This window comes from Notolabrus celidotus, chromosome 4 (assembly GCF_009762535.1).
Source record: "Notolabrus celidotus isolate fNotCel1 chromosome 4, fNotCel1.pri, whole genome shotgun sequence".
NCBI classification, from domain to species: Eukaryota; Metazoa; Chordata; class Actinopteri; order Labriformes; family Labridae; genus Notolabrus; species Notolabrus celidotus.
Window position 1 is genome coordinate 35032456 of NC_048275.1, and position 16034 is coordinate 35048489.

A 16034-nucleotide genomic window follows, 5' to 3' on the forward strand; every position below is an offset into this window, starting at 1 on the left:
TGTATTCTGCTATAAATTTCCTCAGTCCATCATCTTCTTTAAATTAAAAAGATTTTCATCTTAAATGACAGCATATGAGATTTAAAACAGCTACTGCCTAATGTTAATATAAATTATATCATGATATATTGAATAATGCAGTTTAATATTGATTCTAAAATGAATATTAGTCATGTTCTGAAATCTATAGCATAACCAAATGAATTTTCCTACTCCATGAATTAATTAAAGATGCACCAACACACATTGCTGGATAAGATAACCATGTTTATTAGACTGTAACGTGCGTGGAGTAATGGATACTATTATTTAAAAAAAAAAATTAAATAAATGCAAAAAAACCAACAATATGACACCAACATTATATATCGAGCATCGGTATCGGATATTGAAAAAACAATATTGGTAACCAATGTCTTAATTCTAACTATTCTGCGCTTCTGTATATACTTTATTATTATTTTATTTTATTTGATCTATAATTTATTTGATTAATATTTATATATTATTTTATTCCTTCTTCTATTAATATTTCGACTTTCTTACATACTGTTTATAAGAGCTCTGTAATGACCGAATTTCCCTCCCCAGGATTAATAGAGTATTTCTGATTCTGATTCTGAAGACAGGCCAATAAATTGTAGCTGATCACTCATTTATGCTTGCAATATTAACCCCGAAAACCAGGAGATCATTTCAAGGACAAATCTGGTTGGGAGGGATAGTGTTGACAGTCGAAGTCCCTCTCTCTGAACAAATGTTTACTCTGTGACTACCAACAGCAGCTTTAAGTATGAAACTGTCATTGCTTGATATTAATGGAACTTTTACCGGGGTTACTTAAACGCACCATCATGGAAGCTCATACGGGAACCCAGTTCACATTGAGTTGCCAGGTTTGTTGAAACCCCCGTTAGAACGACGCGGTTATCAATGTTAAAATACCAAAAAGAATCGTCCGGTAGATTTATATTGAAAGATGTCATATTCAGCCGACCTATCAGTTTATTACACTACACATAATTTATACATTTAATGTAAGTTTGTGATCGCACGTTACGGAGATACAGATGTGTTATATTTCGATACATTTTAATTGATAAAGTCAAATAAAGAAGGCGGTAAGGGGATGTTGCTGTACACATAAGTTTAAATACATGCATATTCTTTTATTCAATAATCAATCATATCACATAAACTCTTCTAAGTCTACGGGAGAGGTGCACATCGTGTTAGGGGGATAACGCGTGACGCGTCCCGCTGGCAACCCTAGCTAGGCCGCTCACGAGGTTCTTCCTTTCTCAGCTAGCACCGTTGGAGCGGCTGAGTGCGTGGCGTGGATGGACTGGAGAAATCTCTCAAAATTCACCCGAGTCAGCCGAGTTTGAGTCCCGATAGAACGCCGCCACCATGCCGGCGTACTTTCAACGACCGGAGAATGCTCTGAAACGAGCAAACGGTGAGTGTGTGGAGAAATGAAGCTGTAACAGCCTCTAACGTGTCAGACCTTCATGCTAACTTTTAGCTAACATGGCGGGGAGGAGATCTGCTGTCTCACGGCTCTGCTGTTAGCCCGGCAAACAGGCCTTTACAATTTACTGCTGATGCTTCAATAAGCGTGCTGCTAAATCAGACACCTGTTACACACCCTTAAAGAGTTAATCACAACGTCAGTTATAGGTTGACTGATAGTTTTGTAGTGGTTTACAGTCTCCTAGCATCAAGCTGTTCTTCTGTGACTTTCACGAACCACCACAGGCCTCACTGTTAAGCTAACGGTGTTACATATTAGGTGATATGCCATTGTAATGTGGATTACATAACAGTACATGGATTATTTTTTACATGTATTATAACCTAATTTTGTCTTTTATTTTGTGTCATGTTACAGAGTTTCTTGAGGTTGGCAAGAAGCAGCCAGCCTTGGATGTTCTGTACGATGTCATCAAGAGCAAGAAACATCGAACATGGCAGAAGATCCACGAGCCCATCATGCTCAAGTACCTGGAGCTGTGCGTGGATCTCCGCAAAAGCCACCTGGCCAAGGAGGGTCTCTATCAGTACAAGAACATCTGCCAGCAGGTGTGTGAGGAAGAGGAGGAGGAGGAGGAGGAGGAGGATCTGATGCTTGCACACACTGATCAAGTGCTGACTCTGGGTTCTGTTGGACTTGACGTGTAATGCTGTGATGTCTTTTACTGTTAGGTTAATATCAAGTCCCTGGAAGATGTGGTCAGGGCTTACCTTAAGCTGGCAGAGGAGAAGACTGAGACTGCCAAGGGGGAGTCCCAGCAGATGGTCCTGGACATTGAGGATCTTGACAACATCCAGACTCCTGAGAGGTGAGGAGGAGTCTCAAACACTGGAAGCAGAAAAGATCTGTATTTGCAAAATGTCTTCATCCATAAAGAGTCTGAACGTAATTTGCAGGATTGCCTTTAACACATTTTATAAGCTTACGTCATGATTGTGTATGTTAAATGGAGGATGTATCGTTCATATCAAACCTGTTGTATTTCCAGTGTGCTCCTGAGTGCTGTGAGTGGAGAGGACACTCAGGATCGTACTGACCGCCTGCTACTCACTCCTTGGGTGAAGTTCCTGTGGGAGTCTTATCGCCAGTGCCTGGACCTGCTGCGTAATAACTCCAAGGTGGAGCGCCTGTACCATGACATTGCCCAGCAAGGTAAGTGCACCTGATATTCATCCATGTATATTTATATGAACGTAGTGTGTTATTCATTCATGTGTTAGAGTTCAGCAGCCTGTTGCACCAGCTGTGTGTAAGCTCAAACGTAGCCTAGTTTGAATGTAATTTCTCATTTAGGATGGAGTTTACACTCTGCTATCGTTTCTGGCGTTGCTCCAGCTGAGACAGTTCCAACGTCAGCCTAAGTTACACCTTAATTCTTACACTTAGTAGTGTAAGAAGCTCCTAGTAGGTGTAAAGTCCTCCGTAGAGTACTGGTTGACATGGAGCATCGTTTTGAAAGGTGGGATGGTTTGGAGGATGAGGAGATACAGAGAGTTCTCCCAGCTAGATTATGTCTGCAACGCAATATCTGCAAGAGATTACATCCTTTGGAAAAATATTATGACCAAGATTTGATTTCTAGAATATTAACGTATGTTGTAGTTGATCATTTCACCACTCGATGTCACTGTTATTATACACACTGCAGATTAAGGCTGTAGGCTAAAGTTATCACCTTACTGTGACACTTTATCAAGACTTACATACCTTCTGTTGTTGTTCTGTGACAGCAGCGGCAGTTGGCAGAAGTTCGTTTCAGCTGTTGGTCAATTCTGAGATGATTAGGCACGAAAGATAACAATGCATCAAAATTGGTGCTTTCTTCTGATTGGCTGCTGGAAGTGTAAACTTCATATCTGCTACATGTTGTGGTTAGTTTGGACGTTACGGTCTACTAGTTCAGATGAACCAAACAATGACACAACTTAAGTTACAAACTAACTCATTTCAACGTGTGGTTTAGTGAGGACTTTACACTCTAACTTAGGACACAACTTACACACAGCTGGTGCAACAGGCTGCAGGCCTTTACACACTGAGTCTGTTTTTTCCTTCTATAATTACATAAAAAGAAACAAGATATCAGGATGTGCCAGTTGTCTGCACACTGATTCAGAAACTTTCATTTGTTTTCAGAACAGGTTCAATTTTCAGCATTTTTTGGCATTTGATTAATTCATTTAAAGGGTCCTGTGAGCTGAGAAAACATGGACAACCCTAGACTTGTTTAAATCTTGTCTGACTATCCACAGATCCAGGCGTCTATGCACACTTTTAGGATGCCACATCTCAGTTGTAAATGTGTGTTTGTGTGTCAAACTTCAAACATACTGCTAGCTGCTGATCAGGATCAACGTCTTCACGGACATTGGTGGTCTTCCTTTTAATCAAACTGGACCAAGACATCCTGAAATATACCTGGAAGTGATCAGGATAATTCTGCAGCTCCTGTATCAGATCGAACTCCTTGCTCTTGTCTTGTTTGACGGAGGGGATAAACCCAGTTTTCTTTTCCCCTTTTCAACAAGTGTTGTACTGCAAGTATTCACAAAGAGGAAAATAAACTTAACAGACTCAGTGTGCAGGTTTCTGTGCGTAATGTTTTTTTATTATCCCAGATCTGAAAAACACTTAGAAACATACTGACTCAGTTTGCAAATGCCTTTTACTGTCATCTCTCAGTTTTCATTGTTTACATGAAAGTTTATGTATAAAGGAACCATTTGTAGGAATGACAGTATGTCATTTTCAACCAGTAATCAGGAAATCAATGAGTAAATGTCCCTTCTTCAAACGGTTCATTCAGAACTAATATGTGAAGACTCACTAGGTGACAAAGTAAAGCTGAACACATAAAAGTATGCTTTACATTTCTGACTAAGATGACATTGAATGTAACAAACTAATGAATAATTTGACATCTTTCCACCAGCATTCAAGTTCTGCCTTCAGTACACTCGTAAGGCCGAGTTCCGCAAGCTGTGTGACAACCTGCGTATGCATCTGGGTCAGATCCAGCGCCACCACAACCAGAGCACTGCAATCAACCTGAACAACCCTGAGAGCCAGTCCATGCACCTGGAGACACGCCTGGTGCAGCTAGACAGTGCCATAAGCATGGAGCTCTGGCAGGTCCGTGCATCAACTCAGTCTCCAAAATAACCACAACAGAACTCGTGCATGTTTTCTAGTTTGCCCATTCCTGTGATTTGTGTTCTCGTTGATCACGGCGTTTCTGATGATGAACTGTTTGTGTTTCTGTAGGAAGCTTTCAAGGCTGTTGAGGACATCCACGGCCTGTTCGCTCTTTCCAAGAAGCCCCCAAAACCCCAGCTCATGGCCAACTACTACAACAAGGTGTCCACTGTGTTCTGGAAGTCTGGAAACGCTCTCTTCCATGCCTGCACCCTCCACAGGCTCTATCACCTCTCAAGGGAGATGCGTAAGAATCTGACCCAAGATGAGATGCAAAGGTATCGTATTTATGATCCGCTGATGAGTACACCGTACACGACTCGGTGTTGGTGACCAAATGGTTAATAGTGCTTGCTGTCTTTGTTTAGGATGTCAACACGAGTCCTCCTGGCCACGCTGTCTATCCCCATCACTCCTGAGCGCACTGACATCGCCCGGCTGCTGGACATGGACGGCATCATTGTAGAGAAACATCGCAGGCTGGCCACCCTCCTCGGCCTGCAGTCTCCTCCGACCCGGCAGAGTCTCATCAATGACATGGTACACTTCAAATAAACCTCAGAACGATGTGCTGTTATGAAAACGTGTATCTGATCCTGTAAAACTGATGATTGAATGAGCCTGGAGATGTTTTTACATCCTTACCGTCATGTCTGTGTTTTAGGTGAGGTTCAACCTGCTGCAGTACGTGGTGCCAGATGTGAAAGAACTTTACAACTGGCTTGAAGTTGACTTTCATCCTCTGAAGCTGAGTGGGAGAGTGACCAAGGTAAGTGATCTAACAGCAACCAGCCTGATAACAAAAATAGTCTCTTAGAGTTTAATAATATCAGTTCCTTACATTTACTGTGAGTGATGAATCCTCATCTCACCTCACTTTCTCTCTTACCAGGTGTTGAACTGGGTCAGAGACCAGGCAGAGAAGGAAGCTGATCTGCAGCAGTATGTCCCTCATCTGCAGAGTAACACCATCCTGAGGCTTCTTCAACAAGTAAGTCACTCGAGTCTTTCAAACCCCTGACATGCTCGAACTTTAAACACTCACACTGGACTGCTCGAAATCATTCTTATGAGTCTGTGCCCTCAATTTCAGGTTGCACAGATCTATCAAAGCATCGAGTTCACCCGTCTGGCCTCCCTGGTTCCCTTTGTGGATGCCTTCCAGCTGGAGCGCTCCATTGTGGATGCCGCCCGCCACTGTGACCTGCAGGTAACATCAAGATTAAAGAAACAGTCCTGATGAACACACTGAAGAGTTTTGTGTTGAGAACATGTAAAGACCTTAGAGTGCGACTTATCCATTATTCACCTCTCCCTCACAGGTCCGTATAGACCACACCTCTCGAACTCTGAGCTTCGGCTCAGACCTGAACTACTCCACCAAAGAGGATGCCCCTGTGGGCCCGTTCCTGCAAAACATGCCCTCAGAGCAGATAAGGAACCAGCTGACCGCCATGTCTGCTTCTCTGGCCAAGGCCATCCATGTCATCAAGCCCGCCTCCCTCCTGGTGAGTCCTTCTCTTACTCCTACACCTGACCTCAACTAAGAGTTCCGGGGTCTTTTAGCCCCCAGAAATAGTTGACCCGTAAACTAAAAGGTTCCTGTGCCCCCCATTGTTGTCTGCGTTTTGACCGCGGCCCTAAGTAGATTGTGCAAATCAGGCCAGTGACATATGGAGAAAAAAAAAGGAAATGAACTACACCACCAGACCAGTAGAGGGCAGTAAAACAAAGACCAATGCCATTCATCACAGATGACACCAAAGAAGCAGACGGACAGGCAGGTATCATTATGAGCAACACAACAGTTAGCCTGTTAGCATGAAGAGACTCAGCTGGTCTGTTTTAGATGGTGCTATATTTCATCACAGATGGATTCACTGAATCAACACGTGAGAGGAGATAAGCGCGAGTAGCAAAGACGTTTCAACACGGCTTTAAAATCCTTTTGAACTCAAAAAGCCGTGGCAGAGATCGGCCGGTGTTTTGGTTTAAACAGCGACCCTGTTAACTGGAGACTTTCAGCCGGATGCATCCCTCATCAACGTCTTTAGACCAGGGGTTCTCAAACTTTTTGGAGCCAGGGACCCCTTCCAGTTGAGAACATTTTCCAAGGACCCCCTCATAATTGTAACAAAGATTAAGCACATGCGTACTACCATTTGCACTCTTAGTTGCCCTTTGAACTATTTGTATTGTAAAACTTATCAATGTAAATACTTCAGACCTGTTCCATAGTGATAAACAGATAACACTTTAATTTGAATCAAGTAAATACCACTTGTATACTTTAAAACAGAGGGTCATTTCATTCCTTTTGGACTCAACATGACAGCATTTATACTTTTCAAGTAATTGATCTTAAACGCTTTTAGAAAATGAACAGTAGCAAGACTCACATATCCCTTCGAGCCACTAAATGGTATCCTAACAATGGTATATATGCTGTTTTTAATGACACAGCACCATTTTATAATTTATTAGAAACACTGACACATGTTCAGCTGAAGGTCTCCAGTTTACAGGGTCACTTTTAAAACCGTAACACCGGTAGAGACACATTCACGGTGTGTTTAGAGAAGACTACTGTTACAAGCTGCTAAATCAAGAGAATCACAGCTTCTTCTTTTGAAAAGTACACACACATACAAAAAAGATAGAACAAATAAAAACTAATGAAAGAAAGAGAAATCAAGTGAATCACAGATGTGTGTGATGTTATTGTGGACGGAGGGCGGAATAAAAACACTGAGGTTAATCTACCAATCAGAGACGATCAGCATTGTAGACCCTGCCCCCCAAAAGTCCCGGGACCTTTCAAAAGTACTACCCCCCCAAGCAGGGGCTTTTGTAGGGGGGAGACTATCTACCCCTGAACTAAATTTAGACCCTGAGTCCACCGGTCATAACACACGTAGTTCAGGGGTAAAGTTCCTCCAGTAGAAAAACGCCTTATGACATCTCCTCTGGGAGCGACAGCAAACCGACTGTTCTCTCCATAAAGACTGATTTCCTGCAAACTATTGAACGTGCAGGAATGCCAGTGCTCAGTACTAAACTGGTCGACAAACAGAAACCAGACAGAATTTGATTCATGTGTTTCCATGAGGTCATTTCTCTGCTAAAAACTGCATTCTCATGTTTTGTTTCTCTTCAGCAAGAGCGTGAGGAGCAGAGCCAGCTGGCTATCGCTGCCTACCTGAAGAATGCCCGAAAGGATCACCAGCGCATCCTGGCTCGTAGACAGACCATTGAAGAGCGCAAAGAGCGCCTGGAGAGCCTGAACATCCAGCGCGAGAAGGAAGAGCTAGAACAGCGCGAGGCTGAGATGCAGAAGGTCCGCAAAGCCGAGGAGGAGCGTCTGCGCCAGGAAGCCAAAGAGAGGGAGAAAGAGCGCATCATGCAGGAGCACGAACAGATCAAGAAGAAGACCGTACGAGAGCGTCTGGAGCAGATCAAGAAGACCGAGCTGGGAGCCAAGGCCTTCAAGGATATTGATATTGAAGTAAATGGATTGTTTGGAGACACAAAGTAACATGTCGTAGTAATTTAAAGTGAAGATCTGAGACTAACAGATGTGTTTTTACAGGACCTTGAGGAGCTGGACCCTGACTTCATCATGGCTAAACAAGTGGAGCAGCTGGAGAAGGAGAAGAAAGAACTCCAGGAGCGTCTGAAGAACCAGGAGAAGAAGGTAACAGGGAGATACTTTGTTGAACTGTCATGTTCATAGATGTGAATTGGACACTGACTCCTCCTTCCGTCCAGATCGACTACTTTGAGAGAGCCAAACGCCTGGAGGAGATCCCCCTGATCAAGAAGGCTTATGAAGAGCAGCGCGTCAAGGACATGGAGCTGTGGGAGCTCCAGGAAGAGGACCGGGTATGTTTGCTCTCAACCTGAGGTGAGGGGTGTCACCTGGTTTGGTTTGGATCAACAATGTAAACATTATTTGTTTTGTTTCTTTAGATCAGCAACATGAAGGTTGAACGGGAGAAGGCTTTGGAGCACAAGAAGCGCATGTCCAGGATGATGGAGGACAAAGAAAACTTCTTGTCCAAGATAACAGCTGCCCGTAGCTTCATCTACGAGGTAAGATAATGTCTTAACATCTGATACTGAAGATCAGAGATCCACCGATACAGACGTCACAGCTTAGGTCACCAGCTATGTTGAACTTGGCCAGATTGCAGAGTGTATTTGTAGAGAGGGACACTAGAGGGCAGCAGTGTGTCAGCAGAATATCTGAGAGGCCTTCCTAGTTTATACACTAAAAGCATCTCTGAGATGTAGTCTGGTGCGAGGCCATGCAGCGCCTCAAAAACTAGTAAAAGAATTTTAGAATCAACACAAAAAGCAACAGGCAGCCAGTGTAAAGATTTTAAAACAGGCGTTATGTGAGCTCTCCTTCTGGTCTTGTTAAAACTCTTGCTGCTTCATTTTGAAAATTCTCTGACAAAGCTTTAAGTATGAAACGACTCCAGCCCAAAGTCCCTTTACTGGTGGCACATTTAAGACTCTTCATGGACTGTCTGCTGTATGGCTGAAGAAAATGAGACACAATTCTATGTTTGCAGCAGTGCTTTCACATACGCTCTCATGTCTTTGAAGGAAAAACTGAAAGCTTTCCAGGAGCGCTTGGTGGAGGAGAGGAAGAAGCGCATGGAGGAAAGGAAAAAGCAGCGCAAAGAGGACAGGCGTAACACTTTCTACCGCCAGAAAGAGGAAGAAGCACAGCGCATCCACGAGGAGCAGCTCAAGAAAGGTCATTATTTTCTGTTTACATGTGTGAGCTGGCTCAGAGAGACCACTGAGACCACCCATCAGGACTAAAGAGTGCATGCTTTCAGAAATAACTGCAGTAGAGCTAAAAGTTCTTGTTTTGAGAGACTTGCACTAAATGTTTGGAGACTTTGGAAGGAAGGGAAGCTGTTGTGGAAACGTTCTTGTATTATCCTGAATCCCATGTGACTTCGTGTTTTTGGTACAGAGCGAGAGGAGAAGGAACTCCTGGAACAGCAGCAACGCGAGGAAGAAGAGAGGGAGTACCAGGAGCGTCTGCGTAAGCTTGAGGAGCAAGAGCGCAAGCAGCGTGCTCGCCAGCAGGAGATTGAGGAGAGGGAGCGGCGTCGTGAGGAGGAGAGAAGAGTCCCCCCTGAGGAGAAAGCCAAGGTACAAATTAGATCTTTGGTCAGGGCGTACAGGTCATCCATCAAATCTCACTGTATGTTCAAGTTTCATGCCATTATGATAACAGGTATTTCACAACTTGAGCAAAATCAAACCCTTTACTTCTTGTAATTTGGTGTTTTTAGGCAAAAAAACACCAAATTACAAGACAAATACAACAGATGTGATTTATCATAAAACATCATGATCCCTGTGTGATGGTCCACTGTGTCTTGATTGATCTGTTTGCTTGTACAGGATTGGGGTGAGAAGGAGGAAGCAGGAGGAGGAGGATGGAGAAAACGTGCAGAGCGTACAGAACGTCCAGAACGTACAGAGCGTACAGAGCGTACAGAGCGTACAGAGCGTACAGAGCGTACAGAGCGTCCAGAGCGTACAGAACGTACCGAAGGCGGGGATTCAGAATGGCGCCGTTCTGTGCCTGAAAGGTGTGTGATGGTGGTCTATGTCAAACCTGCATGTTTGTAGTTACCCCCTCTGAAGCCCTGCTCCTTTAATAACACCTGTGTGTCTCTGAAGGGACTGGAGACAGGAGGGCCGAGAGGAGGACAGTGGGGAGAAAGATGGCTCCTTCAGAAGAGGAGAAGCTCCTCGCAGGGGCGGAGATGACCGAGGACCCCGGCGTGGCTTTGAGGACGATCGAGCCCCGCGACGTGGTGGTGATGACGACCGCCCTCCACGCAGAGGGTTGGATGATGACCGCGGTCCACGCAGAGGCTTTGATGATGGCCCTAGGCGTGGCTTTGATGATGACCGTGGTCCCAGGCGTGGATTTGATGATGACCGTGGACCCAGGCGCACATTTGATGAGGACAGAGGTCCTCGTAGAGGCATGGATGACATGAGGGCGCCCAGGCGTGGGGCTGATGAAGACTGGGGTCCCAGGAGAGGTGGAGATGATGACAGAAGGAGAGGCATGGATGATGGACCACGTCGTGGTGGTGATGATGCCAAACCATGGAAGCCCCTGGCCAGACCTGGTAAGCTGACTGACACTGAGCTACTGACATGTGGTGTGATGGACATGAATTAAAACATCATAAATCATAAATATAGAAGTTGTAAAAAATCTACATTTTACAATCAGGAAATGTTGAATCATCTGTCTGAAGCTCTGTGCCTTTACACAATATCAACCACAATCTGGATCCACAGGATCTGCTGCAGGCGGTGGTTGGCGTGAGCGGGAGAAGGCGAGGGAGGAGAGCTGGGGACCACCCCGTGATGAAGGCCAGGAAGAAGCAGATAATGGTGAAGGAGAGGATAAGGACAGCTTCAAAGACCGACGCCCTCCAAAGTGAGCCTGATAGACCTCTGACCAAAGTTTACGAATCATTCATTCTGTTTCAGTAAATGTAGAGCGTGTCGTTGTTTCCAGTGTAACTGTGTGTTTATTATGTGTTTACAGAGAGGACAATAACTGGAGGAGAGGAGGGGCTGAGGAAGGAGGCGGCGGAGGGGGTTGGAGAGAATCCCGCAAAGAAGAAACTGACCGTGACGATCGCCGCGACCGAGAAGACCGCCGTGGTGACCGCCGTGAGGTGGTCCGCAGGGATGACCGCAGAGAAGACCGCAGGGATGACCGTGAAGTCAGAGCCCCACCACCACGAGAACCTCAAGAAGAAGGTAAGCACAGTTTCTGCATGGGATTACTTTTGAACATATCAGCTTCTTCTGATCTACCTCCAGATCAGTCTCAATATGTTCCAAACATCGCAGCAGAGTCTCCAGGGGTTTACTGGTTCTGCCGCGATCATTACAGTCTGAAGTATCTGATCTCAGGGAAGCTTCTTTTAAATTTGCAACATTATGAGCCTTATATTCAAGGTTGATTTATACTTCTGCGTCTCCTCTATGCAGCAGGGGTTGACACGGACATGAGCACCACATACTTGTGCGTCGATGTGTCCGTGACGCGCAGCAATACTCCGCTGAAACATTTGAGGGCAGTGAGGTCTCTCTGATAGCCGGTCGCCTGCTTCCGGCCCCGCTACGATCTCTGTTTACTTTTCCATAGCGATTCAGTGTGTTATGCAGACCAATCACAGGGCTTGTGGTCCGCGTTGATTCGACGCATGGTAACATTTTGGAGGAGGTGCACATCAGCTAAGTGCGTTGGCCTCTGCGTAGGTACCCGAGCTATGCGGACCTCCGTGTAGGCTACGCAGTCGATTCGACACAGAAGTATAAATCAGCCTTTAGTGAAACACTTTGATATCCCCTGAGAACAACTCTCCAATAAAAAGCCATTCATTGGAATAACAAGCTGCCGATCTTCAGACATCACTTCTGGTCCATCTTTTTTTTTTATTTATTTACTTTTTTTATTACACAAAATTATAATACAGCAACACAACTCTGACTGGACAAGGTCTAACACACACTGATACACAAACTAAAAGAGAAAAACAAAAAAATATACAAACAAATAAACGTGAGAACCTACAACCGGACAAGACTCGGGAGCAAGGGGTGGAGCGTAAATATTGTTCAGTGTATAGATAAAGAGATAGAAAATTGAAGGTAAAAGAAAAAAATGTATACATTCATGTTCATTCAAAAATTGATGGGGTTTAAAACTCAAGTGTCAATAAGAGTCTATCAGTACTGGACTGTATTCATAGTGATTGGCAACTTAAATCTTTAGAATAGCCATCAAGGCCTTTTATCTATCACTAATAAAATACAATTCAAAGAGCCTCTGTGGCCACTGCCTGGATCTACAAGTGCTGATGCTGCTTGCTCAATAGATATCAGTTCCAAATAATCTTTAAGCTAGCTGTCAATATCATGGTCCGTCTTAAAGGTGACATATCATGCAAAATTGACTTTTTAATGGGTCTCTACCTGAAATATGTTTCCCTGGCATGTCTACAAACCCCCCAAAAATGGAAAAAATCCATTCTGCCCCTGTTCTGATTTCTACACCTTTCTGTAAATGTGTGTGAAACGAGCCGTTTCAGACTTCCGTGTTTTTGTTACATCATAACAATATCCGGTCTGTAATGGAGTCAGAGCTCGGAGCTTGTTCAGTCCATAGACTGTATAAAATACAACTCAACTCTCCTCCATTTTTCATTCCCTGCACACGTGTGCTAACAAGGAGCTTAGGAGGGAGGCATGCTAGTTGTAGGCTGTCTTAATAAACACAAAGGTCGGTTTTACTCCCCACGTCTGCAGATTTGAAGATCTAGTGGATGATTTTTATTTATCATGGATAAGTGCTAGCGCTAGTTAGCATAGCTACATAGCTACATGTCATAGCTGTAGCTGTGTACCAAGACAGACGTCGACATACTGACAAATAAAACAAGAAACACTAAATCTGTGACCAATTCTTCAGAAAGGTCCTGCTGCCTTTCTGGCAGAGGTCGGTTTTACTCCCCGAGTCTGCAGACGCAACATAGATGTATACAAACCGAATACTTACATACTAATTTGAAACGGCTATCCTCATTTCAGTGCCATTTAAAGTCCAGAATAAAGTGAACATTTCACTCAGTATTTCAGTGATCAGTACCCTCCTTTATTCAAACAACATTACAGACCTAACAGGATCAGTCATTTCAAATCAGAAGTAAGTTTGGTTTAGAATCCGCTGATGCTTTTGGGGGAAGATCAAATTTAGAGAAAAGTTGCAGAGATTGGTCAAAATTACAAGATTACTGTCCACAGATATTTAAAACACATTAAACAACACCCCCTCATGTTTCCACAATAATGCAAATCTAATGAGCGCAACTATTTCTGTATCATAGAGGTGAGTGTGATAACGTACAACACACAGGACATAAGATGCTAGGTCCAATTTGTGGAAAAGGATTGAAGTGGTTAAATTTGCATGAATCAAACTTCCTTGAAGGACTGATTCTCGCTGTTATCACAATCATAAATCCACACAGCGTCTGTTGTAATGACAGCACCACATATAGTCACCAAGTTACAAAAAATACTTTATAAGTATGCGTGAACTTTTATTGTTAAACACAGCGATGAGGTATCAGAGGGAGTCGTAATCAGTCAGTGGAGGTTTCATCTGTCAAGATCAAGCAGCAACCTCTGTTCCCAAAATATGAAGCCCATACGGAAGTGTTATAAACTGTAGTTCATCAAGAATCCACTTGAGGCTGGCTGCAGAAACACCAGAAACCACATACACACCCATTCAAAGAAGACGATCGTCACAGCAGAAATAAACATGTTCACAGCCTGGTTCAAAAAATGTCTTGGCTCTGCTTAGCTAATCTCTCTATCGGCACACACTGTACGGGGTGAATTGTGAATGCGACGGTTCAGAAGATATTAAGATTACGAGTTTTTGCCCAAATAAGGACATGACTGACTTGACTGACAGGCGGGAACGAATAGCTGTTGGCGAGGAGGCTCAAACTCCGTCACACTAAGTTTGGTTGAGTTCAGCATTTCCAATAAGGCTCCCGCCGACGACTGGCTTCAAATGGCGCTCAGGAACAGATGGGTGACGTCACGGATACTACGTCCATTATTTACAGTCTGTGGTCCAGATGCATTCAAACCTTTGTCTCAACAAGTTAACCACCAGGTTCGACACGTTCAAACCTTCCTGGTTGAATTTCTCCTGATGAGCATCTTTTATCTCTGCAGGTGGATCGTGGCGTCGTGGAGGTGGAGGAGGTGGAGCTGGAGGTGAAGAAAAGGCAGTGGAGCGACCCAAGGAGAGGGAAAGGGAGCTTGAGCCAGACGGAGAGAAGGGGTGGCGCTCTGACAAAGACAACCCTCGTCGCACCAAGAACGAGACGGATGACGACGGTTGGACTACTGTCCGCCGCTGAGCAACCACCGAGCATCCGAGTCAGCCGGTTAATGATGGATGGTTTTGGGATAATAAAAAAAGAGTCCTATCAGCTGGTTATCCACAGCGGTAAATTTCTGGTTACAAGCTTCTGACACTCTTCTGTAATTCCTTTTTGAACTAAATATTTGTAGATGATAGTTTTCTCCTTTTATTTTGACTTTGGCTGATTAAACAGTAACTAAGATCATGCTCTTAGGCCATGTGCAAACCATCAGTGTAAACATGACTGCCCCAATGGTAACGAGTGTAACCACCTTACATGTTGAAGTAAAACTGATTTCAGAACAGCAATGTACCTGCTCCGACTTTCAATGCAAACTCAGTGTGTCACCAAATGCCTCATTGAAATATTTAACCTCTGCTTCCATGTTCTAGTACGGCTCAGATCTCCAGCTCCTGTAATGGCAGTGACTAAGAATTGTTCATGTTTTATTGATTTCTCATCCAATGTTCAGATGCTTCTACATTTTCACATGCATGCTTAGATTATCCAATTGGTCTGGCTTGATTTAAAGGGTATGGTTCCATCTTGCAGCAGTCGTGGTATAAAGCCAGGTTTGCATGTGTACAGATAAAGCCTTTATTAATAAAGATGTTTGCCCACCATCACACTAACTCATTTTGTCTGAATGTTGTTTTATCATTTAAGTATTTTAGATCAACGCCAAATCTAATTCTGGTTTGCATAAATCATAAGACAGTGGTTTCCGACCTGGGGGATCACGAGACAAATGTCAGGGTCGTGATGTTTCCAGAAACATTGTCTGCTCAGTATTTTAACAACTTTACTACAATCATGCGTGTATGTAACTGAAGTTAAAAATAAATGAATAAAAGGAAGAACAGACTCAAATGTGTGAGGTGTGAAAGTATCCCTTTAAATGAAGCATCCACACACCTGAAAAACAGACGTGATAATCCATCAGGTCATGAGTTCCTTCTGAAAACGCGTCTAGAGCGACCTTTGAACTTTGACCCTGGTGACAGCGCCAGCTTTAACTTCCCAAATAAGACAAAACAAGTCCTAACTTTGATGACTTGCTGGTTCTCCTAACCTCAACACCTGTTTTGGTATCATTTCATCACGCTACCACCATGTCACCGCTAGAGGTCGCTAACGCACCACGTTAAGTTAACCCTCACGCTCCACAGTATGAAGCATGCGAGGTGTGTGATGGTTCACTGTAAAACTTGAATTTATAATCATGCAGGCTGCGGCCGGTTCACGGTCTGTCGGTGGGTACCATCATCTGTTAGGATAAAAAGAAAAAAGACGCTCAT

The 16034-nt window shown here is 43.9% G+C and overlaps 1 protein-coding gene across 1 annotated transcript; it reads left to right on the top strand.

Moving 5' to 3' along the window:
• The first annotated feature begins 1176 nt into the window (after positions 1-1176).
• Positions 1177-15372, top strand: eif3s10 (eukaryotic translation initiation factor 3, subunit 10 (theta)). Its single transcript, XM_034682562.1, has 22 exons — positions 1177-1459; positions 1892-2082; positions 2206-2342; positions 2523-2686; positions 4467-4666; positions 4799-5007; positions 5098-5269; positions 5394-5498; positions 5622-5720; positions 5823-5939; positions 6052-6237; positions 7887-8234; positions 8319-8423; positions 8498-8611; positions 8699-8821; positions 9341-9494; positions 9720-9901; positions 10157-10347; positions 10439-10899; positions 11075-11216; positions 11328-11545; positions 14543-15372. The coding sequence occupies exons 1-22, from the start codon at positions 1411-1413 to the stop codon at positions 14728-14730; spliced, it is 3855 nt and encodes a 1284-aa protein (XP_034538453.1). The 5' UTR covers positions 1177-1410; the 3' UTR covers positions 14731-15372.
• The last annotated feature ends 662 nt before the right edge of the window (positions 15373-16034 follow it).